The 24328-nt window shown below is 44.1% G+C and overlaps 1 protein-coding gene across 1 annotated transcript; it reads right to left on the bottom strand.

The window, feature by feature from the left end:
• Nucleotides 1–7165: 7165 nt before the first annotated feature.
• ZP2 (zona pellucida glycoprotein 2) lies at nucleotides 7166–14347 on the bottom strand. The gene is made up of 17 exons (XM_073645772.1): nucleotides 14299–14347; nucleotides 12833–12919; nucleotides 12125–12210; nucleotides 11516–11653; nucleotides 11224–11262; nucleotides 10415–10585; nucleotides 10247–10343; nucleotides 9925–10106; nucleotides 9737–9854; nucleotides 9479–9657; nucleotides 8643–8734; nucleotides 8368–8495; nucleotides 8101–8290; nucleotides 7722–7857; nucleotides 7514–7610; nucleotides 7354–7443; nucleotides 7166–7281 (listed from the first exon to the last, which is right to left on the bottom strand). The coding sequence occupies exons 1-17, from the start codon at nucleotides 14309–14311 to the stop codon at nucleotides 7166–7168; spliced, it is 1959 nt and encodes a 652-aa protein (XP_073501873.1). The 5' UTR covers nucleotides 14312–14347.
• Nucleotides 14348–24328: the final 9981 nt, after the last annotated feature.

The following is a 24328-nucleotide window of genomic DNA, read 5'->3' as shown; positions in this document are numbered from 1 at the left end:
CAATACCTCTGTGGCGATCGAACCCTCAGGGGCGCCACACACCCCCCTGGTAAAACACAGCACGTCCGCGGGCTGGAACAGAGTAAAAACAATTTTAAAGACATGCAAAATTTTAGGACATGTCCGCATACAAGATCATAAGCAATTCTTCTTCCCTTTATGGGAGGCATACCTCTTTAACGTTGCTGCAAAACATTATAAGTGCACTTTTAATAACACTTCCCTTCACATATAAAACATCATAAAACTTTTCTCTAGTATAAGCACATTGGTGTATATAAAACATTCTCCTTCATAAACACTTTTTAAAAAGGTTACAGTATTATTTGCAACCAGGTGTCCATTTTTCCTGTAAAGTGCAAACTTGCAAACACGAACATGAGGGACCCGTCCCAAACCCTCAACGAAGGCCCTGGGGTGGCTGCAGGGCTTAGACGATCCAGAAGCTGGAACTCGTCTTCGGCCACCTCCAACGGGTTTTTGTTCTGAGGTTACTCGTTGTAATTTTTCTTATAAAACCAATAAGGGGCACTTTAAGAGGTGCAACTATTTACAAAAGGTGGCTGTTCCCAGTCCTCAGCCGGTCAGTCTTTGGACCCGTTACGGGTAACATCACAAGAGTTAACTGGCAGTGTCCCTGCATACCCTGACGGGTAACTATTTACAATAACAGTTCAGTCCCACTTACTGTGCTTCAGTAAGGGTGCTCCCTTTCGGGGAGGCTCTGGTCCACCGCAGGCTGACCCAGCCAGGTCTTCAGCACGGTAGGGTGTTGTCTCCACCCGGTGGACATTGAGAGCATACCAGCCCCTCTCGCCTCGGTGCCTGGTGTAGATGACGTGATCACCAGGGTACAGGTCTGGGGTGTGAGCGCCCGGGATAAGCGGTTCCGGCAGGGGGACCAGGGACGGTGCAGCGCCAGCTGCGTCCGAGACAGGGACATCACTCCCACCCGCTCCCGCGACCGCTTCAGCTCGGCCTATCACCTCCCGATCCATGAGCAGCTCCGCCAGGGCCTGGGCGCCGCCGATCACTTGAAGAGCCGCCCCCGGTATGTATGGCATTGATAACGGCATTACCGTGGCAGCGGCCACGCCTGAAGTTCCCTCCATATTGGGCGTCTTCTTCCCCCCTAGTGAACCGTGGCCTACCTTCTTTGACTTTGCTTCCATAGGCCGCAGTTCCGCAGGCGATGGTCTCCTTTTAGGACCTGGCGTCGCACGCGTCTGACGTCAGCGCTCGCTGGGGCTCCTTCCAGGACCTGGCGCTGCGTCAGTGCGTGGGGAGGGGCTTTGGACTTCATGCATTTTCAGCGATCACGCCCCTCTTCTTCCCACGCGGCGACCCGAAAATGGCGGACAATGGTGGGAAAACGGCATCAGATGGCGGGAAATCTTCACCACGGTATGCGACACAGTCTGTAAAGGCGCACAGTACCCGGTGGCAACGGGCACGAAATCCTGCCAACTACGCCAAAGTTGACGCGCCCCCTGGGCCATGGGGGTACCCAGAGCCGGGCCTGTAGACGCTGGGGGTTGTAGTCACCGTGGCGGTGACCCAGTCCATGACCCAGGGCGGTCAAACCAAGGGTAGTCTGTGTGTCTGTTATATATAGTCCGACTACGGCACTTGTGGAATGCGGTTAGTGGGAACCGCCGCTGCAGAGCAGTCAACTGAAGCTGATGGTGTGTGCCGCAAGGTGATGTAGCTCCCCACCGGAAGAGTGTAGCTCCAGGGCAGCGTGTGTAGATGATGGTGGTTATGGTGCAGGTAGTCCGTAATAACACGGAGTCAGATAGTGCAGTCCCAGGGTCCTTACTCACGATTATAGTAGTTCCAGTTACAGGCACCACTGCAAGGCCCACGGCGTCCTGTGTTCACGCAGTGAGGGGTTCAGCCGACCCTCAGGTATCTCCAGAGTATTTATCAGGACCCCCTTCTGTGTGTCCTTTCTCTGGCCTCCTTTCCTTGTACCTCACACCTAGCGGCACTTCTGTCCAGTGTCCTCGGGCCTTAAGGGCGACGTATGTTCCGTCCCCTGAGTCCTATGTGGCTACTTTCCTAGTGGCTGGTGTGGACGGCCTACTGTACCTAAAGTCCTGCAGCCTCCGGTTCCCAGTTGAGCCCTGTAGTTTCTGCTGGTTGGGGGACCCCTCCCCCTACTCTTCCAGTAGCGGCGGGTTTACGGGTGGCTTGCTGCACGGCCCATACCCCTTGAGTCCCTTCGGTTCCTGGAGCCTTCCTGCTCCCTGTCCTCTCTTCTCCTTCCAGGCTCAGGCCTCCTGACTAGGCCCGCCTGTGGAGCAGAGCCTCTGCTCCTGTCACTTCTCAGATTGTCTGACTGTAACACACTGATCTAAGATGGTTCCTCTCTCTTATACCTCCTACTCCAGTGCTCCCAGGATCTACGTCCTCCACCCACCCACTACATAGTTTCCCCTCTCTAGGTTGTTCCTCCCCACTCCAGCCAGGGATCAGGGACACTTGTGCTCTACTGTAGGAGCATTATCGCCCTGTCGCCCGGAAATGTGGTGCAGTGGATGTAGTGTTAGGGTCCTGAGCCATACTCCTTCCTTACCTGAGAGTGAGATACCACACCTCTGGGTGAGATGCAATACCTCTGTGGCGACCGAACCCTCAGGGGCGCCACATAGGCAATAGTGATGAGCGAGCATGCGCGCCACTGCTCAGTACTTGCCCGAGCATCTCAGTACTCGAGTTGCTCGGAGCTCGCCGAGTACTTGCGAGATGCTCTGGCGGGAGCTTGGGTCCCCGTCCTACATGTCTGGTGCTATTTAGAGCACCAATCATGCAGGGATTGTCTGCCACTCACTGTAATGCCACAGCCATGGTGGTTGTGGCATTACAGTGATTGCCCAAATTGATGGGAACAGTGTTCACAGTGAAACATGAAACGCCAGCAATTCAGCGGCATACACCGGTACCTGACAATTTAGAACAGAAAGAATAGAGCATCACACATAATATCTATCTAATCTATGTGACTGACATGTTTCTAAGTACAGTGACAGTGTTGGTCACTGTACTTGTCATTTAGTGTTAAAATAAATGATTTATTAAAAAAAAAAAAGAGGCATGGGGTTCCCCATAATTTTAGTCTCTAGCGGAGGTTAAGCAGACGGCTGGGGAGATGTTTGAAGCCTGGGAAGGAGGGTAATACCCACGGAGCTTCCCAAGCTACTATTATCAGGCCCCAGCTGAATACCTAGCCCTTACTAGCTATTAAAATGGGGGACCACAAAAAAAAAAATAAATAAAAGGGGGCCCCCCCTATTTTAATAGCTAGCAAAGGCTAGGCAGACAGCTGGGGGCTGATATTCATAGCCCAGGAAGGGTGCCATGAATATTGGCCACTTCCCAGGCTAGAAACCAGCCGTCAGCCGTCCCAGACATGGCGCATCCATAGGATGCTCCAATTCTGGCACTTAGCCTCGCTCTTCCCACGGCCCTGTAGCGGTTGGAGTGGGGTAATAGGGCTGGGGTTAATGCCAGCTGGCATCAAGCCCAGGTTAGTAATGGAGAGGCGTCTATATGACACCCCCATTACTAACCCCATAGTGAAAAGGTAAAAAAAAAAAAAAACAAAAACACCCAGACTAAAGTCCTTTAGTTGAAATAAAGACACAATACTTTAATGTTCTAAATTAAACTGTACTTTTCGTATTGCCCATTCCAGCTGAAGCCAGTGATCTCCTGCAATAAAAGTAAAATAATAAACTAACCTCATCCTTACCATGGTTCCCAGGACAGCTTCAGCTCTGCTACATTGACATGACAGGCTGGATCGCAGCAGAACGCTGCCATCCAGCTTGCCATGCTGCAGACACTGAGCAGCTCCTCAGGGTCTGACTGATGGCATCCAGATGAGCTGAGTTCATGTCCAATGAACTCGACTCACCTCATGCACGTCCTTGACAGCGTGGGAGAATTCTCCTGCGCTCACCGCTTGAGCAGGAGAGTTCTCCCACGCTGGGATGGCATTGAGATGACAGGCTGGATCGCAGCTGAGCGCTGCCATCCAGCTTGTCATCCTTCAGAGACACTGCAGAGCGCAGGCATGCTTGTGCTCTGCAGTGTCTCTGAAAGATGACAAGCTGGATGGCAGTGTTTTGCTACCATCCAGCCTGCCATCTCAATGCCATCCCAGCATGGGAGAATTCTCCTGCTCAAGCGGTGACATCATTTGCCAGCACCGCTTGAGCAGGAGAATTCTCCCACGCTGTCAGTGACGTGCATGAGGTGAGCTGAGTTCATTGGACATGAACTCGGCTCATCTGGATGCCATCACAGCCAGACACTGAGGAGGTTGGTTTATTATTTTATTTTTATTGCATGAGATAGTTGGCTTCAGCTGGAATGGGCAATACAGCAAGTAGGGTTTAATTTAGAACATTAATTGAAATAAGACACATTCCTTTAAAGGACTTTACTCTGGGCGTTTTAAAAAAAAAATAAAACAGAAATAAAACATACTTTCACTATGGGGTTAGTAATGGGGGCGTCTCCAGTTTCCCATAGACTTACATTGGGCTCGTTGCTCGGGTCGAGCACCCGAGAATTCTAATGTGCTGGACCTGAGCATTTTAGTGCTCGCTCATCACTAGTAGTCAAACATACATACTGCTACTCCATTCAAGTTATGGGATTGCTCAATCTAAGTAAAGTTTTTCCTTGCGGCGAGTGACACGTGTTAAGCACGTCAAGGTGAGGAGACTGAGCTGCAATGCGCCTCTGGGAACTAGCCTTCCTCTCTGAAGAGAGAATCTGCATAAGTGCCCACGATGCAGAAATGATGCTGATTTTTTCTGCATCTCCCTGGCTGGAAAAACACATGCATGGTAGAAGCGTTTGTCAAGTGTTTTTGTATGCAGGCTATCAAGCGCTTTCCCTAGCGATTTTAGCATCATTTGGAAAAGTGCTTGACAACTTGGTCACACTATATAAATCCATGCAACCGGCATGATTTTATATAGTGTGAGCAAGTTAATAGTGGGAAAAAAAAAATAATTTATACTCACCTTCTCATGAAGACCCCACCGTCTTCTCTCCGGTGCGTCTGGTGTCTTGGTTGGCTCGCAGTGGTATAAAAGGACCTTCCATGACGGCATTAAGTCATGTGACAGGTCACGCAACTGCCGACTTCTGCGGTATAGTGACCTGTCACATGACTAAATTACATCATGGAAGGTCCTTTTACACCAGCGCGAGCCACGATGCACCGGAGAGAAGACTGCTGGCCATCAGAAGGTGATTATAATGTATATTTAAGAACTTTTTTTTAACAGGTACCATGGTACCCAGGTCTGGATTAGAGTCTCCTCCTGTCCAGACCCGGGTACCATCCGCACATTGAATCGCTTAATATCTGCATGTGGTCATGCGGATGTTAAGTGACTCAATGCAAGTCAATGGCAGCAATTACGCCGAGTTTCCACAAAAATAATGGACATGCTGCGGATTTTTCTGCAATGATAATCCACAGCGGAAATTTGCACAGCATATGCGGATCATTGGGGACCATGGGGCACGTATTACCAAGAGTTTTCGCTGTGGAAATTCTGCGGCAAAACGCTTGAAACACAGTGGGCACGCAGCCAAAGAGCACTAGAACTCTAGTGCCACCCATAGGGAGTAAATCCTAAAAGTCAATATTGACCCTTTAACGAGCCTTGTCACATGACTTGGTTTTTATCCTAAGACCAGAAATTCAATTTGCAGACAGTGTTTCAGGGTACTGCCCCTCATCAGTGCAAAGTGTGAGTTCTGGTTTGGCTGGGTGAGGGGCGTCAGACCAATATCTAAGAAGTAATGTTTCTCCTTGCAGAGAGTGACATGCTAAACACGTCAAGGGATTGTGGAAGTCGCTGCTCTCCAGTAGTCCCATAGCCTAGTTCACGCTAAGTATGCATGCATACCAGGCCAGTCACATGGTGGAGCAACAGCCCCTCTGTTCTTGTGATTAGTAGGGCTGCAAGGGTCAGATGTTTAAGGGCAGGGGAAAATTGTTGTCATGGCCATTTGAGAACCACAAGTCCAACTATACAATTAGCAAGTTCAGAATTTATAACTTTTCCTGCTTCTTCTAAATCTCATATAGACCCCATTTGAGTGGCAAAATGTAATTAAGTGGGGTCATCAATTGCAGCCACAGAAGGTGCGACCGGGTGTGTGGAGTCAGGGAGGCCATTGATGCCAAGATGTATATTGTGGTAAAGAGTCACTGGCTCCCTGCACCCCAATAATTATACTCAGCCAGTCAGGGAACAGCAGCTGACATCATATGATACCACCATCATGGGCTGCAGGAGGAGGCTACTGCTTGCCATGGAAGTGGAGGGTTATATTAAAATAAAATTATGAGTTGTAAAGATACATCGCCAGGTCAGGGGTCATTACATCTGATCAACATGTGCCCACCCCTTTAAAGTTTTGCATTGGGGCCCATAAGACGCCACTGGGGATTGTGTTTTTTGGCAGATGGGACAAGGGCATGTTTGCATATTCAAGACTGGCTTAGATCTAGGCACCATTTAAAAGCGTGTGATGTTAGTGTGGGCACAGCCACAGCATGCACGGGTCTGTTTTACAGACTTAGGCTTCCTTCAAACATTATTTCTTTGCCAAAACATGGAGTGATACAGAACAGGTGTCAATTTTGCAATTAGTTTTCTATGCAAGTTACACTCCTGATTTTCACACAGAGACTGGTGAAAAATATTAACCAAAATAGTGGTGTGAATGAGGCTAAAGTGTGCTTTTTTCAATACTGCTAGTAGTACCTAGCATGTGGATCAATCTGTAAAAGTGGATATGACTTGCTAGTATGTGAGTGTGTCCAACCAGTTACACTGACCCTTCCTGCATGTACATGCATCTACTCAACTGAAGTTGAGCCACTGTTAGAGATGTCTTACCTCCGTAGAGAACAAGATGGACATTAAGGCCAACATGCTAAAGTTTATCTGGCAATTTTAATTTGCTCCTCAACTCCTGGGCTTTGACTATTAAACAGTCCACAGCACTTTGGTGGACAACCATCTTAACCTTATGTAAAAACTTAATATTCTAGGTAAAATATCAACCCTAAACTATCACAAAAGACACAACTCATTTTTGTTACAACACAGCAAAATAGCCCTTTAATTCAAGGCTTTGATTTCCATCGGAAACTAATCAACAAAGCAACTAGAAAAATCACGGCAACCAGAGCGAAGGCAGGCAGCACTCCAATAGTAACTTGCTTAACAACATCTTGTTCATCTAGAAGGAACAGAAAGTAATTACTTATTTTCAATTAAACAGATCAGGCCAAACTGCAGGGCAAAATCTTACCATTAAAATTCAGGGAAGGCTCAGAATCCAACAGCAATATAGGACCAGGAAGGCTGGCCAAGTTAGAGTGCCTGTTCAGGAAGAGTTCATCTAGAAAGAAGAGTTCTCATCAGTATCTAGGCGTCATGTATGTGCACAAGTAGGCATTAAGAACACTTACCCCTTCTTCTCCTCCTGCCTGGGAGACACCTCTTAGTGCAGAGTTGAGAGTCTGGAGAATTGATGTTGCATATAATGGCACTGCAGTGAAAGTAGACCTATGAACAATAACTACAGATTAATAGATGTCTTAACGAGGGCCATGGATCTGGTATATATAACAATTCTCCAAGTCATTTCATGGAAAGGCTTTATAGTCTGATACTTACCAGATTGGTTGATAGGTCTCCACCCTGCATAAAAGCAAATGCCTTCACTTCAAACCGTTTGTGGTGTGTAGCTTTTGGCACAGCAGCATCAACAGGATGAAAGATTGTGAGATAGTTGTCTTTACTTTCTTGGCAACTATAAAAAAAAAAAAAAAAAAAAAAAAAAAAAAAAAAAAGTCAGAGTTGTGAAGTTGGGCAAAAGGAAACAGTTTTCCCTCAGAGGGCCAATAACAAAGCTTGAAGAGGCTTTATCGTACATTACAAGTGCAAACACTGAGCAAAGTTGTGTTGAGGAATCCTGCCACCACCTCTGTTCCCATTAAGACTTTGGTCAAGAAATCCAGATCTTTAGACAGTCAAATGTATCTGAATTACATACCCATCAACTATGACATTCCACTGGGGTAAAGCATTGGCATCTTGAGACATTGTTGCCCAGCAGTCATCCAAGACTAGCTCAATGTTTGGATCATTGCGATTCAGAACCTGCACTTCTAAGAAGATTGGATCACGCAAGACCTTCACAATGGGATATTGATCTTCACTATAGGGTCTCTGGTAAGACAGATCTTGAGAGAAAAATATATCTGTTGGCTTGTGCTGCAAGTATACTTACGCAAGAGGTGATCTTATTTAAAGGTCATACCTGGGTAGATATTGATCTCAAATAGAAGAGGGCCATCATTTCTGGTGGAAACTGGGGGTGGTAGAGTGACCACACTTGCATTAATAGTTTTCAAGTCAGAGCCATTGTAGAAACACCAGACAGTCTCCCTGTTGAAAATACAGTTTGCAATACATTGAGTAGACTTACATGGCATTTACAAATTACTTTTGCTCAGCGCCAATCCACTTACTGAAAAGTTACATGAAGTTTCTCGTGTTTGTAAGCAAAAGTTATTGATGATCTCTAGACAATACCTTAATTCACTGTCTCTTGAGATCATCCTAGGTGGCAAGTCCTTCCATAGGGCACTGACTTCATTTTCATAGAAGAGCCTTCCACCTACAACCTAAAGTTACATGTAATGTAGCAGATTCAGTGCATTTGTAACCAAAATCCAGAAGTGGACTAGTTAGATTGATACAGAACAGGATGGTTTTACAAAGGCAAACTAGGGCAAGTTTTAGCACAAGAGTAATAAAAACAGATACTGAGCTTTATTAAAGTAGTCTATTTAAATACCAAGGAGCCAATTCAATTGTTTTTGTATAGGTTTGTATAGTGTGAAAAAGTCTCCACCATGGGTAGGATTAATACATTCCAGATGTTTCACCTAAGTCACTTATAAAGTTGGAGCTTTTTTTGCTCAATTGTACTCTAGACCCTCAGTTTTATGCCAGAAATTTGGCACAATGACTTTAGTGCAAAATGCAGCATATTTGGCACCCAAGAGTTTAGTTTACTGTATGCAAGAGTCATGAACTGCATGTGCCATGTTGAAGAGTTTGCCATTCATTGCACCAATGTCACAAGACAAAGAAAAGTGAGCAAGTTAAACTGGGTGCAAAACCTTTTACACAGGCAGATTTCTTATCAGTAATGGAGTGCTAGAAAATGTAGCAAGTCAACTCTGATTTGCCCATTTTAGAAAAGCCAGGAGGTAATCCATGTCAACGACTAGATGTCTATACAATGGCCAATTTCTGTTTGACTAGAGGTTTGTACATTTTCTCCCTCCATACCTTTTGTGGGACAATTTCACATCCTCAACTCAAATAACCAGATGCAGCAAGTCTTGTAAACCACATTTTACCTGTTTAGTAGTACCACAGCTACTTAAAGGAAATTTAAATAAGATTCTGCTGCTGGTCCTGTCCTGTGGCTGGCACATACGATCTCTTATAGTGACCGTGTTCAAGTCCAAACTGGGTTTTGTGCTTGATGCAAAGACTTCAATTTCCATGAAACCATCTTTTGTGCACGCAGCCATTCCTGGTTAGAGGAGTAGTAGTTATTTAAAGCCATTAATCAGATTCACAAACCACTTGAGCCTCTTACTTACGAGAACTACTGGTGTTGTCGACAAAACACTCAAGACTTAGTGTCATCGGTACATTCAGCTCATCAATAATAAATGTCAGTGTTAGAGATGGTAAGCGATAAGAATTCCCTCCAGGGACTGTTGTAGACTACAGAAATATGAGAGATTAATATGGTTTATCAAATGTCACCACCAATAACAGTCTCAATTTACAGTACCTGCAGTTTAGTTAGAGCAATGTTCATCTGGACACCATTTCTAGTGTCCAGGGTTATTCCTTGTTTTTGAAGTGCAGAGGTGGTCAAGGGAATGTCTTGGTCAGACACAGCAATGTGCTGGAGATAACCATCAAAATGAGGAATCTGTATAGTCATGTGAGTTTTATTGCATGTTGGAGGTCCTAGGTTATAAGATTGAATTATTTTAGTATGCACCTTGTATTTCTATAGGGCTAAAGTTACACCCTTGTAAGATTGAATGTTAAACTATCAGTAGACCCATCACTATTCATGGAATATAGCAAGTAGGGTAGCCGATTACCTCTCGCACAAATAATTTTCACATCAATGGTAATCTTTGGGTTGCGCCTCTCCTGGAGGAGCAAAATGTTTCCACGGTAGAACTTTTGACCTTGAAACTAAGGATTTAGAATAGTCAGTAAAACCACGTGATTTCATTTCAGTCACTGACTCTTAGTACTAGACTTACAATGACTTCTTGAATTCCAAAGGCATCAAATCTACAGCGGATCATTAGGAAATTTCTATCACTTGTCAGGGTATATCCATAAGCATTAGCAGCCGCCACATTGACTTTTACGAGTGTGCCATTATGAATTCCAATGGTCCATGATGATGCTGGAGATGGTGTACTGATTATCTACAGAAGCAGGTGCACAAGAGAACTGCTTAGAAGTTACGAAAGACAACTAACTGCAAGTTAACCTGCAAAGAGGGAATATCTCTGTAGGTGGTGGCTACAGAAAGTTACTCCCTTTTGCTAGTTTATCATAACTGACAATATGAAGCATGTATAGGTTGCACAGGTAGTCCACATCAAGGATGAAATGTCCATACATTTGGAGATTGATTTAATTTCTGAAAAGTGCACTGTACATTTCAGTTACTGAGAGATCCTGGCTAATCTTCAGTGATTGAAACATTGGGTGATGTAAGGGGCCATTCTCACTTCAAGATTGTGAATGAACATTCCTAGGAAAGCTCATTACAGTTTAAAGAGGTTGCTGATCACCCAAACAAAATCATTTGTTGGATGAAGATTTTTTTTGGTTTGAACCAAAGAATTGTTCTTGGCAGATCATCCTGCACAGGACTGTGCACTGCCAAGAACAATAGCAGCCTGTTCTCTGAATTACTGTTTCAGATTGCATCTATAGTGCAGTCTGCCAGTGTGAACGGGATACTAAGTGAATCCCAATTGGAAAATGTTTAGTAATCTTAATAAGATCAGGCAATGTAAACCCACTTCAAGTTTACCCATCAGCCCACAAACCCTACCTCATCGTCAAAGCCAGTCAGCGTCCTTGGAATCATTGCCTGGAATAAAGTGTAATTTGACAGTAAGTTTAGGATATAATGAAACAAAGCTTAGAAATTATTAACTCTGCTTAGGGGTTTAGGAGATTATATACCAGAAAAGTTCTGATCACTCAAAATATAACCAGTAAATAGACCACCTGAGTATTGGGAAGATTTCTCAGAACTTGGGTTTTGTCTCCCAATAGTGCCAGTTAAGATCTAAACTTTGATCATCAATACCAAGAGATGGGATAAAGTTAAATCCATTTACCATAATATAGTCCTTGGTACATGTTATAATTGGTGTCATGTAGTCAGAGTCAGCCTGGTCACCATTACAAGATATTTGGTAGACCGTCTTATTAGCCATGTGCTCGTACAAGGATATGTGGGCAACACGTCTTCCAGTCTAAAAGAAAACTCAGTTAGTTGTTGAATTAGCGCAACTGAAAAAATAAGTGTGAAACCATGACCACATTATTAATATGAAGACCACATTTGGCCAATACACCCTCCCCCACACCTGAGAAGATGGACTAATGTCTCAGGTAGCTGTGTTTTAGCATCTGTATCACTGGTGCAAGTCATGGTCCAACTGAGTCTTGATCAGGATACCAATTCAGTTAGGATTACTCCAGTGGACTTTAGGAAAAGCCTCCAAAAGTCTGTAATCTACAGTTGCCCATATGCCGTTTTGCATATGGATTTACAATAGGGTTGTTCTGTAGTATTCAATTTAGTTGTAAATTGTGAAGCCTGAAGAGTAATAGACATGCTGCAGATTTCAAGATCTGCACGTAGAAGATGTAGACAGGATTTTTAAAGTGTTACAGGAACTTCTGCTGTACCTTCACCACAATATATCAAATGGCAATACTACCTCATGGTTCACACATTTTTCAGGGATGGTCAACAAGCTGCCAAGAGGAGAGAGGTGACAGGCATCCACTTCAAATCCTGAAGAATCTGTTTAGTTAAATGTTTAAGTATTAGCGAACGTGCCGACAAAACGCAAGTCCTACCTCGGTAGAGTATGCAAGAACCTAGTGCTAGACTTTATAAGAGGGTTGGGTGCAAGATCTCCCCCTGTATGAATATAGCCCCTCTAAAGACCCATCAAAAAAAAAAAAAAAAAAAAAGACACCCCATGGCCAACCCAACCTATGGTATATCCATTAAATCTTAGCTGTAAGAACGGTTGTACTGGTAAGAAGCCAGGCACCTAGCATGTAATGTCCAACTGTGGTGCATGTCGCAGGCCAGGCAAACCATCCTTCATGACCTCCATTAGGAGAGCATGCATATTTGGTGTGTACAAACAGTGGGTATACAGGTTGGTGGAGGTCACCTGTGCAGTATACCAGAGTGTGGCCCTACACAAGCTTCACCCTAGGTGCCTACACTAAATATGGTTCCCCCCAAGTCAGAAGCAATATATGTATCACACATTCTCCTGCAATTACAGAATATTCATATGCATTTGTTATTTAAATGCAGATTGGGAATATGCATAGTTTTATTTGCAGGTTTCCCTCCAAGAATTGGAATATTAAAGAAAAAGCCCGAGAACATATTTATAGCTACCTACCCACAACATGGAGTCTCTGCCATTCAAGCTGCTTAACATCTTTAGGTTTCTTTATTAAAATCTCACCCTCCAGACAGTAAGTTGCACCTAGAATAAAAGAGTGTTCATTACAAAACAGATTGCACACTTTGAAATTGGAACTGCTGATAAGAGGTAGCCTGAACCACTTGCCTTCTCAATTTTACTAAAGAAAAAAAACAAACTTTACACATGGATGTCTGAATTAGGCCTAAGGCCTCATTCACATGTCCATATTCAAACTTATGAGAAAAGAACAAAAACCATATCAGTGGTTTGCATGTAAGGGATAAATAAGGCTTCCCCTATTCTAGGCAATGTCTCTTCTCCCATTAGGTCCAGGACATCTCGATTAAAAACTGACTAGCTGAATCCTAAGGTTCATATAGAAACAGGAAGTCAGTTTCCCTTGCATGAGTCATCAGACACTGCAAAAGTCCCTGGTGAGGGGTTGGGATGAAAAGCAGCATCAAGAAACCTCCTGTTTCTACATAGAACAGAGTTGTCTGAGTAGAAGGGAAAAAAAAAAAAACCCACACAATTGTAAGTACACAGTGCTATACAAGTATGACTGCAATAAAAACTGATGGGAGTGTCTCTTTAAATTAGAGGCAGCATATCAATGCCAGCTGTGTGCTGTAAGTGGTTTTTTTTTTTCAGATTCATTGGCTTTTATTTGCACTTTTCATCCATAATACTGGAAAAAAGATGGACATATGAAAAGCCGCATAGACTATAATGGGTACTTGTATCTGTAAAAAGACAGATATCTGAATGCGGCTGAACAGTGTCAACATTGGCCATTAGTGCGTATTGTACAAAGACTCTCTACATTGCTGCAAGTCACCAGTTCCTGTTTTGTTTGTTTTTTGCCTGGATAAACCACATTAATATCTCAGGACTTTGTGATGTTATCACATGGCATAGTAACCCCTTCATGACCAGAGCATTTTCCATTTTTTTGCTCCCCTTCTTTCCAGAGCCATGTATAAATCAGCTGACACATGAACGATTCAGTGAGGGCTCGGCGCGGACGTGGTGCGTACTATTACGGAAGGGGTTAATACCATGCATATTTTACTTCGTAAGCCACAGTCAGGGTGTGACAAGGCTCGCTGACAAGCAGCTGGATGTGCATCGGAGGACACATTCAGCTGAAAGCTACTGTGGTGCAGAGACCCGCCAAGTCCCTGCATTGCAATACATGCTGCCGGCCATTCCGAGGCCAGCAGGCGGCTCATGGCAGTAATGTTATATGGCAGGCACGCCGATGTCAGCAGAAATTATATTAAACAGTGGATGAAAGTTTAGAAGTCTCTTTTATACAGTTAACTAAAGTTTCCAGGAATCAAAATTACCTGGGACGCAGATTTTAAAAACCCACAGCGTTTCAATATTATGTGCTGAAATTGTTGTGGATGGGACAGACACAAATCATGGCCATTTACCTGGAAAATCCATGGCCTTCAGAGCATCAGACCAGACAAACAGAAAACACAGAAGTGAGAACCTGGAAGAGATCAAATTAGAGAAGTTATTAAACTAGACCTGAGAGCTTGCAGATATATTTTTCTGGTTAGCCAATAAAGATATCACTTGGAGAATACTTTTGTCATTTTTTCCATAAAAGTATTTACATACAATTTTTGGCTAACATGGTACCGGTATATAACTTTGTATTGTACATCAAACTAGACCGTAAAAAGACTAAATTACAACCTCAGTATTTCATGAACAGCACATTACCTCATCACAAAATGCTTAAAATTCAGCATATGCATATTAGGACTTTTAATCCGGCACCCCATCAGGGCAACCTAACCCCAAGTCTCCCACAGCAGACACAGCTCCACCAAAACAGAAACTCAACTGAGCATGTGATGACCCCAACCGCAGGAAGCTTATATGAGCTCCATGTTCCAGGTCAGGTGCAAACAATTAGCTCACAAGCCATGACTCCAAATTAATTTATCATCATCCCATTTGGAAATGTCCTTGGCAATAAAGCTTTTTAGGCTGCATTCACACATAGCGGTCATGCTGCGGTTGAAAACATCAGCAGTCTGGTGCCGCTGCAGACTTTCAACTGATTCCCAGCATAATCACTTAGATCCCATTGCACTTTTTTGTGTAGTTTTTGATATTTTTGACCTGTTTTTCATTTGCACCTTTTCTTCTATATTATATGCATTCGCTTGTTTTTTGTTTTTTTTTTGCTCGTCATTGTTGACAGGGTTTTTTTTTTTTTTTTAAAAAAAAAGCTCCAAAATGTTTATGCAAATGTACTCCAGTCCCCCCTTGGATTGATTTTATGCACATCTGAAATTTTTAAGCTAAAAAGTTGCCAAAAAGCTTAAAGACAAAAATAAAAAAATTAATGAACCGCGCGTGCCATTTTGAAGAATTTGGCAGAAAAAAAAGTCACCGAATACCACAAGGCAAAAAAAAAGAAAAATAATGATGAAATCGGGCCCTGGATCTTGCAGGGAAACAGCTGTTCCATCGGCCAGACCACCCAACCGTTCACAGTTCCCCCATATTAAGTATTTGTTCATTGAAACTGCATAACCATTGTGTGTGAATGCAATCTTAGGGTTCATGCAGATGTCCAATTTTTTCCTCGGACCGAGTGGTCCCCTAAAAATACTGGAGACATGTCCAATTTTGATCCGAGGGGCAGATCAAAATCGGCAATGCAAGTCTATGGGTCCATGAAAATCAAGCCGCACTCGGATAAAATCTGAGTGTGGTTCAATTTTTTCATGAACTGTCAGAAAGGAGAAGGTGGAAAAATGTTCTATAAATTTTTTCTCCATGTATGAGAAAAACTAGTGGAATCCGAATGGGTCTAAATTTCTGTGACTTGCAATTCGACCCTATTTACCTGAATTACCCTGTGACACAGCAGCGCCGCATAGTGATCTTTAGCAGTGTGACCTGTGTCAATGCCAAAGCCACCAGTAGCCTCAGCTGTGGGGCTTGCTCGCTCACATGAGCATATACATCAGACAAGTGCTATCTGATCTTTTTTGGGATAGCACTTTGACCAATGTTATACTATGGGGCAGTGCAGATCAGTGTTTTTTTCTCTTTTTTCTCATACTGATTCTGAAATTGGATTGCACACACCCATTCAAGTCTATGGGTGCGTGGGAAACATCGGACTGCACTCATATGATATCCGAGGGAAGTTAGTTTTCAGCAGACTCACACAATGGAGAAGATGGAGACATTTTGTTCTCCATCTTCTCACTTGTGCTACGATTCTTTCATACGAAATAATCGTATCACACTAAGCTGACACAAAGTTTGATCCGACTGTCATTAACATAACCGATCTGATTCTCTTGGAGGAAAGTGTCTACGCTCGTGTGACCCCGGCCTTAATCAAGAGCTATATGGTGACATGTATTGCATTGCGACTTTACATGTAATGATTTCCTATGATGCTGTATTGCAACCTACCGTGACTGCGGCAAATTGCAAATGATTCTAATTGTGTTTGGTTTTCTGTCGTTGGTCGAAAGTTACACGTGTCCTACTTGCCACAAACTAGAGTGCAAGTAATATGTGACTGCGACTTGTCTGTATTTTTTGTTTTTTTACAGCAAACTCACAGTACTAAAATAGTCCCAGGACAGCAAATCACAGTCAAGTTGCGCAATTGTTTTTGGTCGTGCGACTTGACTGAGTATAGCTCCCACACAACACGTCATGGGGCTACACGGTGACTTTGGCCACAACACAGATTGCTGTCTACTGCTGCTAGATCATAGCATAATGCATGTGATTGGGGGGACATTGAGACCTGCCAGGTGCCGCGGTCAGCAAGATGCAAAAAAAATTCAACTGATTCAGATTGTTTTGTGACTTGCTTCTTGCCGTATGTTGTGGATCATAATGGGACATACCTCCATCTTTGCCTTTGCAACCTATTTCATGGCCAAAATCACCCTGTAGCCACAGCCTTATTTTTACTATACTGAGCGTATGTTTCCACGTTCAGATTTTTGATGCAGTTTTTAAAAATCTAAGCCAAAATTTAAAAAAAAAAAAAGATGAGAAATTTACTAATGGTTTTACATTGTTGACTTTTGGTGTGCACCATAATTTGCGACTTTCTACAGTTTTCAGCAGCTCCCGTAAACTTTTGGAAAAGCAGATGGGAGAGTTGGAGAGGGTGCTGTTTGACACAATTACTACAGTGCCAGAAAATGACATAAATGACAGGACACATTATCGTCAGCTCAATTTCGGTGTAGGTTTTTTCTTTTTTCAGTGCACGAAAGGCCAGAGATGCTCCTAATTTCATAAGAGTGTACGAGTGCTATCTGTGGTTTTCATGGATAGCACTCGTACCTGTGATAGTCCATGGGGCCATTCACATGTCCATGATTTTTCATAGACCGAGCAGACTGTGGAAAATTTCAGACATGTCCAATTTTAATTTGCGGGTTGGATTAAAATCAGCCATGTAGCTCTATAGGCAGCATGGTGGCTCAGTGGTTAGCACTGTTGCTTTGCAGCACTGGGGTCTTGGGTTCAAATCCCACCAAGGATAAAATTTGTAAGGAGTTTGCATGTTCTCACCATGTTTGTGTGGGCTTCCTCCTACACTCCAAAGACATACTGATAGGAAGTTTGGATTGTGAGCCCCAATGGGGACAGTGATGATAATGTCTGTGGAATATGAAGGTTCTATATAAGCATAATGATAAATACATTAATTATTTCTCCCCAAGGACTTTTCCTTACAAGCATCATTCCCCTGCTGATCCACTCCTAGCTTTGTCTGCATAAAAACATCATGGTATATTTTCACTGAGTATTTTTACATGGATTTATCTGCTTGAAAAATCCTTGCTAGACAAAACATGTTTTGAGGAAAGCTTTGGTATGGCTTTCTGACACGTTTTTTGTGTATGGATTTTTTTCTGCTTCAGTTGATTCAGTAGTCAAATTTGGAGGAATTTTCAAAATGGAAAAAGAAGCAATGACCTCCATGAGCATTGTACAACCCCTGGCAAAAATTATGGAATCACCAGGCTCGGAGGATGTTCATTCAGTTGTTTAATGTTGCTGAAAAAAAGCAGATCACGGACATGGCACAAAATTGAAGTAATTTCAAATGGCAACTTTAGGGCTTTAAAAAACACTAAAAGAAATCAAGATAAAAAATGTGGTACTCAGTAAAGGTATTTTTTTGCAGACCAAGCAGAGGGAAAACATTATGGAATCACTTAATTCTGAGGAAAAAATTATGGAATCATGAAAAACAAACACACAAAAGAACACTCCAATACATCACTAGTATTTTGTTGCACTACCTCTGGTTTTAATAACAGCTTGCAGTCTCTGAGGCATGGACTTAGTGAGTGACAAACAGTACTCTTCATCAATCTGGCTCCAACTTTCTCTGATTGCTGTTGCCAGATCATCTTTGTAGGTTAGAGCCTTGTCATGGACCGTTTTCCTCAACTTCCACCAAAGATTTTCAATTGGATTGAGATCCGGACTATTTGCAGGCCATGACATTGACCTTATGTGTCTTCTTTCAAGGAATGTTTTCACAGTTTTTGCTCTATGGCAGGATGCATTATCATCTTGAAAAATGATGTCATCATCCCCAAACATCCTTTCAATTGATGGGATAAGAAAACTGTCCAAAATATCAATGTAAACTTGGGCATTTATTGAAGACTAGATGGTGGCCCGATTCTAACGCATCGGGTATTCTAGAATAGGTATGCGGCCGACCGGGCGCAAGCAGTAGAGCGGTGTTTACATTTGGCGCCAAAATCGCTGATTGGTCGAGGCTGGTAACCGCGACCAATCAGCAAAGCGGTGTTAAAATTTGGCGCCTATATCGCAGATTGGTCACGGCCGGCGCTCGCGACTAATCAGCAGAGCGGGGTTTAAATTTGGCGCCAATAATACTGATGGGTCGCGTTCTCTGGCCGCGACCAATCAGCAGAGCGGGGTTTAAATTTGGCGCCAATACTGCTGATTGGTCGCGGCCGGTGACCGCGACCAATCAGCAGAGCGTTGTTTAAATTTGGCACCAAAATTGCTGATTGGTCGCGGCCGGCCATCGCGACCAATCAGCAGAGCGGGGTTTACATTTGGCGCCAAAATCGCTGATTGGTCACGCCCGGCGGTCGCGACCAATCAGCAGAGCGGGGTTTAAATTTTGCGCCAAAATCGCTGATTGGTCGCGGCTGGCGGTAGCGACCAATCAGCAGAGCGGTGTTTCAATTTGCCACCAAAATCGCTGATTGGTCGGGGCCGGCCACCGCGACCAATCAGCAGAGCGGGGTTTAAATTTGCCGCCCATGTCGATGATTGGTCGGGGCCGGCCACCGCGACCAATCAGCAGAGCGCTGTTTAAATTTGGCGCCAATCTCGCTGATTGGTCGCAGCTGGAGTCTGCGACCAATCAGCAGAGCGTTGTTTAAATTTGGCGCCAAGCTCGCTGATTGGTCGCGAGCGGAGAGCGCGACCAATCAGCGAATCGTATTGGTGAGGACCGGGGAGCGGAATCGTATTGGTGAGGACCGGGGAGCACCGCTGCCTGTGCAGGTACTTCCGCTGCGAGCAGCTGGGAGATGAGCTACTGCTCGTAGCAGAAGCATCCCGACCGGCGGCGCCGCTCCTCGGTCCTCCGTTCACACTTGCCGTCGGGAGATCATAGCGCTGTTTAAATTAGGCGCCAATCTCGCTGATTGGTCACGGTCGGCTGGCGGCCGCAACCAATCAGCAGAGCGCTGTTTAAATTTGGCGCCAATCTCGCTGATTGGTCGCGGATGGCAACCGCAACCAATCAGCAGAGCACTGTTTAAATTTGGCGCCAATCTCGCTGATTGGTCGCGGCTGGAGTCCGCGACCAATCAGCAGAGCGTTGTTTAAATTTGGCGCCAATCTCGCTGATTGGTCGCGACTGGAGTCCGCGACCAATCAGCAGAGCGTTGTTTAAATTTGGCGCCAATCTCGCTGATTGGTCGCGTCTGGCGTCCGCGACCAATCAGCAGAGCGTTGTTTAAATTTGGCGCCAAGCTCGCTGATTGGTCGCGGGCGGAGAGCGCGACCAATCAGCGAATCGTATTGGTGAGGACCGGGGAGCGGAATCGTATTGGTGAGGACCGGGGAGCGCCGCTGCCTGTGCGGATACTTCCGCTGCGAGAAGCCGGGACATGAGCGACTGCTCGCAGCAGAAGTATCCCCACCCGCAGCACCGCTCCCCGGTCCTCCCTTGACACGCTAGCCGCTGATGTCCCCACAGTATCCGCATGGTGTTACAAAGGTCCGGACATTTGTGTTAAAAATCGCTGATTGGTCGCTGGCGCTGCCCGAGACCAATCACCGATTTGGGCGCCAAATTTAAACATCGTCCGCGACCAATCACCGATTTGGGTGCAACATTTAAATAGCGTCCGCGACCAATCAGCACAGCGGTGTTTAAATGTGGAGCCAAGATCGGTGATTGGTCGCGGCCGAGATTTAAATTTGGCGCCCAAATCAGTGATTGGTCGCGGGCAGCGTCCGCGACCAATCAGCACAGTAGTGTTTAACTTTTGCGGTAAGATCAGTGATTGGTCGGGTCCGAAGACCGCGACCAATCATCGAATCGTCTTGGTGAGGACCGGGGAGCGGCGCTGCCTGTGTGGGTACTTCCGCAGCGAGAACCCGGGACATGAGCGGGCGCTCGCAGCAGAAGTATCCCGACCCGCAGCGCCGCTCCCCGGTCCTCCCTTCCGCATGGAGGTCAGCGACGCCGGCGGTCCTTCCGCTGCTACCGGCCGGGAGATGAGCGCCTCCAGGGGAGGAGTCCTGAGGAGATAATTTGCATATTTCCACTGCATTTTTGGGGTAAGTGAAGAGTCTCCGCGAGCTCAAAGAACACTGGATTTTGGCTGTTGGAGCTGAAAAGAGGACATCGGCGCGTGCATTTTGAAGCATTTTTCACTGTTTTCAGAACATTAACAGTAAGAACATGGAAGAGTCCAGGAGCCATTTGGTGAGCTGCATATCCTGCTACATGTTCACAGACTTGCCAGTGGAAAAGCCAAACTTCACATGCCAGAAATGCAAGCTTGTGTCCCTGTTGGAGGAAAAGTTGCGAAATCTAGAAGAGAGGTTAACTACCTTGAAAATCATTAAGGAAGGTGAAGAGTTCTTAGACAGAGCAGAATTATCTCTTCATGATTCAGAAAGAGAAGAAATTCGAACTGCACCTGACGAAACAAAGGAATGGAAGCATGTGACCCACAGAAGCAGGAGGATCAAGAGGCAGTCAGCACCCATACTGCTCAGGAACCAGTACCAGGCTCTCACGCAGGAGAACCTTGAAGAAATACAGCAAGATAAGACTTTGCCAGCAATGAATAACCTTGTAAGTCCTCAGAATCCTCCTGGATGGAGAAAGAAGAATGTTGTGAAGAAAAAACGAAGAGTGGTGGTCATGGGGGATTCCCTGTTAAGAGGAACAGAGGCCGCTATCTGCAGACCAGACATAACCTCAAGAGAAATGTGCTGTCTTCCTGGAGCAAAAATTAAAGATGTGTCTGACAGGATATCAAGACTCTTCAGACCTACAGATCACTACCCATTCCTGCTAATACATGTGGGGACAAATGACACCGCAAGAAAGGACCTGGAAACCATCTGCAGTGACTTTGAAGACTTAGGCAAGAAAGTGAAAGAATTGGGAGCGCAGGTGGTCTTCTCATCCATCCTCCCAGTGGATGACCATGGAACAATGAGGTGGAATAAGATTCTACAGGTGAACAACTGGCTACGTCGATGGTGCCGTCAACAAGGATTTGGATTTCTGGATCACGGGATGAATTACCTATACGATGGACTACTTGCTAGAGATGGGGTGCACCTTACGAAGACTGGAAAACATGTATTTGGAAGTCGCCTTGCTACACTCATCAGGAGAGCTTTAAACTAGAACAATGTGGGAAGGGAAGCAAAAGGCCAGAAAAAGCCATACAGCTGACAAATACTATTGAGATCTCTGCTACTGGAAGTGGAAAGAAAGAACAAAGACAAAAAAATCTAAATAAAAATATGGGAGGAAGAGAAACCAATCACAAACTAAAATGTTTTTATACAAATGCACAAAGCATGGGCAACAAACAAGGAGAATTGGAACTACTAATGCAGGAAAAGAAATATGATGTCATTGGAATCACTGAAACTTGGTGGGATGATACACATGATTGGAATAAAAGGCTAAAAGGATACAACTTATTTGCAAGAAACAGAATTGATAAACGAGGAGGAGGTGTCGCATTGTATGTTAGAAAAGCGTATATCTGCACAGAGATTGAAGCTTCAGAGACTGGGAGTTCTGTGGAAACTGTTTGGGTAAGAATACAAGGAGAGAACAATGGAAAGGACACCATTGTAGGCATTTACTACAGGCCACCTGGGCAAGCTGAAGATATGGATGAACTCTTTATGTATCAAATGACCAAGTTCTCAAAAAAATATGACGTAGTGGTCATGGGAGGTTTCAACTATCCAGACATTTGTTGGGAATCTCTCTCAAGTAAAACTAACAGGTCAAGCAAATTCTTATCCTCTCTTGCTGACAACTTTATCTTCCAAAAGGTAGGGGAGAAAACAAGGGTATCTGCTACTTTGGATCTAATCCTTATAAACAGGGAGGAAATGGTTGAGGAGGTAAAGGTGGCTGGGACCCTAGGAGGCAGCGATCATGCTATTATAGAATTTTGGATAACTAGAGGAGGAAGACATGTGAAGACTCAAACTTCAAGGTTAGATTTTAGAAAGGCAGATTTTAAGAGACTCAGAAAGAGAATAGGAGGGATCCAATGGCTGGATGTCCTTAAGGACAAAAATGTCCAGGAAGGATGGGAAATTTTTAAAAATGAGATTCTCAAAGCACAATCGTTAACAATCCCGAAAAGTAGGAAGAATGGGAAGCATTTAAGGAAACCAGGATGGATGAACACAGAACTTAAACACATGCTAAAAAGAAAGAAAGAAATGTTTATTAAATGGAAAGAGGGAGGCATATCTAAAGAAGATTATAATGCAGTCTGCAGATCCTGCAGGGCACGTATCAGGTTAGCTAAAGCTGACAATGAATTAAGGCTTGCAAGAGATGTCAAAAGCAATAAAAAAGGATTTTGGTGGTATGTCAAAAGTAAAAGAAAAGTCAAAGATGCTATAGGATTTTTACAGGATGAAAATGGAGAAATGGTAAGAGAGGATGTTGAGAAGGCCGAACTTTTTAATTCCTATTTTGCATCTGTTTTCTCTCAGAAAGAAAATGTAACATCAACTGATTTTCACTGTCCTTTTAAAGGAATAGAAGAATCCAAGTTATCTGTAAACAGAAAGATTGTGAGGGAATATTTAGCTAACATAAATGAGTTCAAGTCTCCAGGTCCAGATGAATTACACCCCAGAGTACTGAAGGAGATCGTAGAAGAAATTTTAGAACCACTCTCCATAATCTTTGAAAATTCTTGGAGAACAGGAGAAGTCCCAGAAGACTGGAGAAGAGCAAATGTTGTTGCTATCTTCAAAAAGGGGAAGAAGGTGGACCCAGGGAACTATAGGCCGGTGAGTCTGACTTCTATACCAGGAAAGATCTTTGAACAAATTATTAAACATCATGTATGTAAGTACCTGGATAAGAATGAAGTGATTAACCAGAGTCAGCATGGGTTTGTAACTAACAAGTCATGTCAGACTAACTTAATTTCCTTCTATGACAGAATCACTGACTGGGTGGATCAGGGAAATGCTGTAGATATAGTATATCTTGACTTCAGCAAAGCATTTGACAAAGTATCTCACACCATCCTTATTGAAAAAATGACCAAGTATGCAATGGACCAGGCAACTGTTAGGTGGATTCATAACTGGCTTAGTGATCGGACTCAAAGGGTGGTTGTAAATGGCTTCACATCCAGCTGGATGAATGTCTCAAGTGGGATACCACAGGGCTCTGTCCTGGGACCTGTATTGTTCAACATCTTCATCAATGATTTAGATGAAGGAATTGAGGGTAAACTGATTAAATTTGCTGATGACACAAAGCTAGGAGGGATAGCTAATACTAGAGAAGAGAGAGAGAGGATTCAAAAAGACCTAAATAAACTGGAGCAGTGGGCAGCAACCAACAGAATGGTTTTTAACAGGGAAAAATGCAAAGTACTACATCTGGGCAATAAAAATGAAAAAAGCATATACAGAATGGGAGGAATAGAGCTAAGCAACAGTACATGTGAAAAAGACTTAGGTATACTAATAGATCATAGACTGAACATGAGTCAACAGTGTGATGCAGCAGCAAAAAAGGCAAATACAATTCTGGGATGTATTAACAGAAGCATACAGTCTAGATCACGTGAAGTCATTATCGGTCTTTACTTCTCTTTGGTCAGACCTCATCTGGAATACTGTGTACAGTTTTGGGCACCACATTTTAAAAAAGAC

Source organism: Phyllobates terribilis, unplaced genomic scaffold (genome assembly GCF_046119375.1).
Source record: "Phyllobates terribilis strain yellow unplaced genomic scaffold, ASM4611937v1 Scaffold_9__5_contigs__length_417890890, whole genome shotgun sequence".
Taxonomy (NCBI): domain Eukaryota; kingdom Metazoa; phylum Chordata; class Amphibia; order Anura; family Dendrobatidae; genus Phyllobates; species Phyllobates terribilis.
Note: the sequence above shows the minus strand (reverse complement) of the source record. Positions and strands in the feature narration are given on the sequence as shown.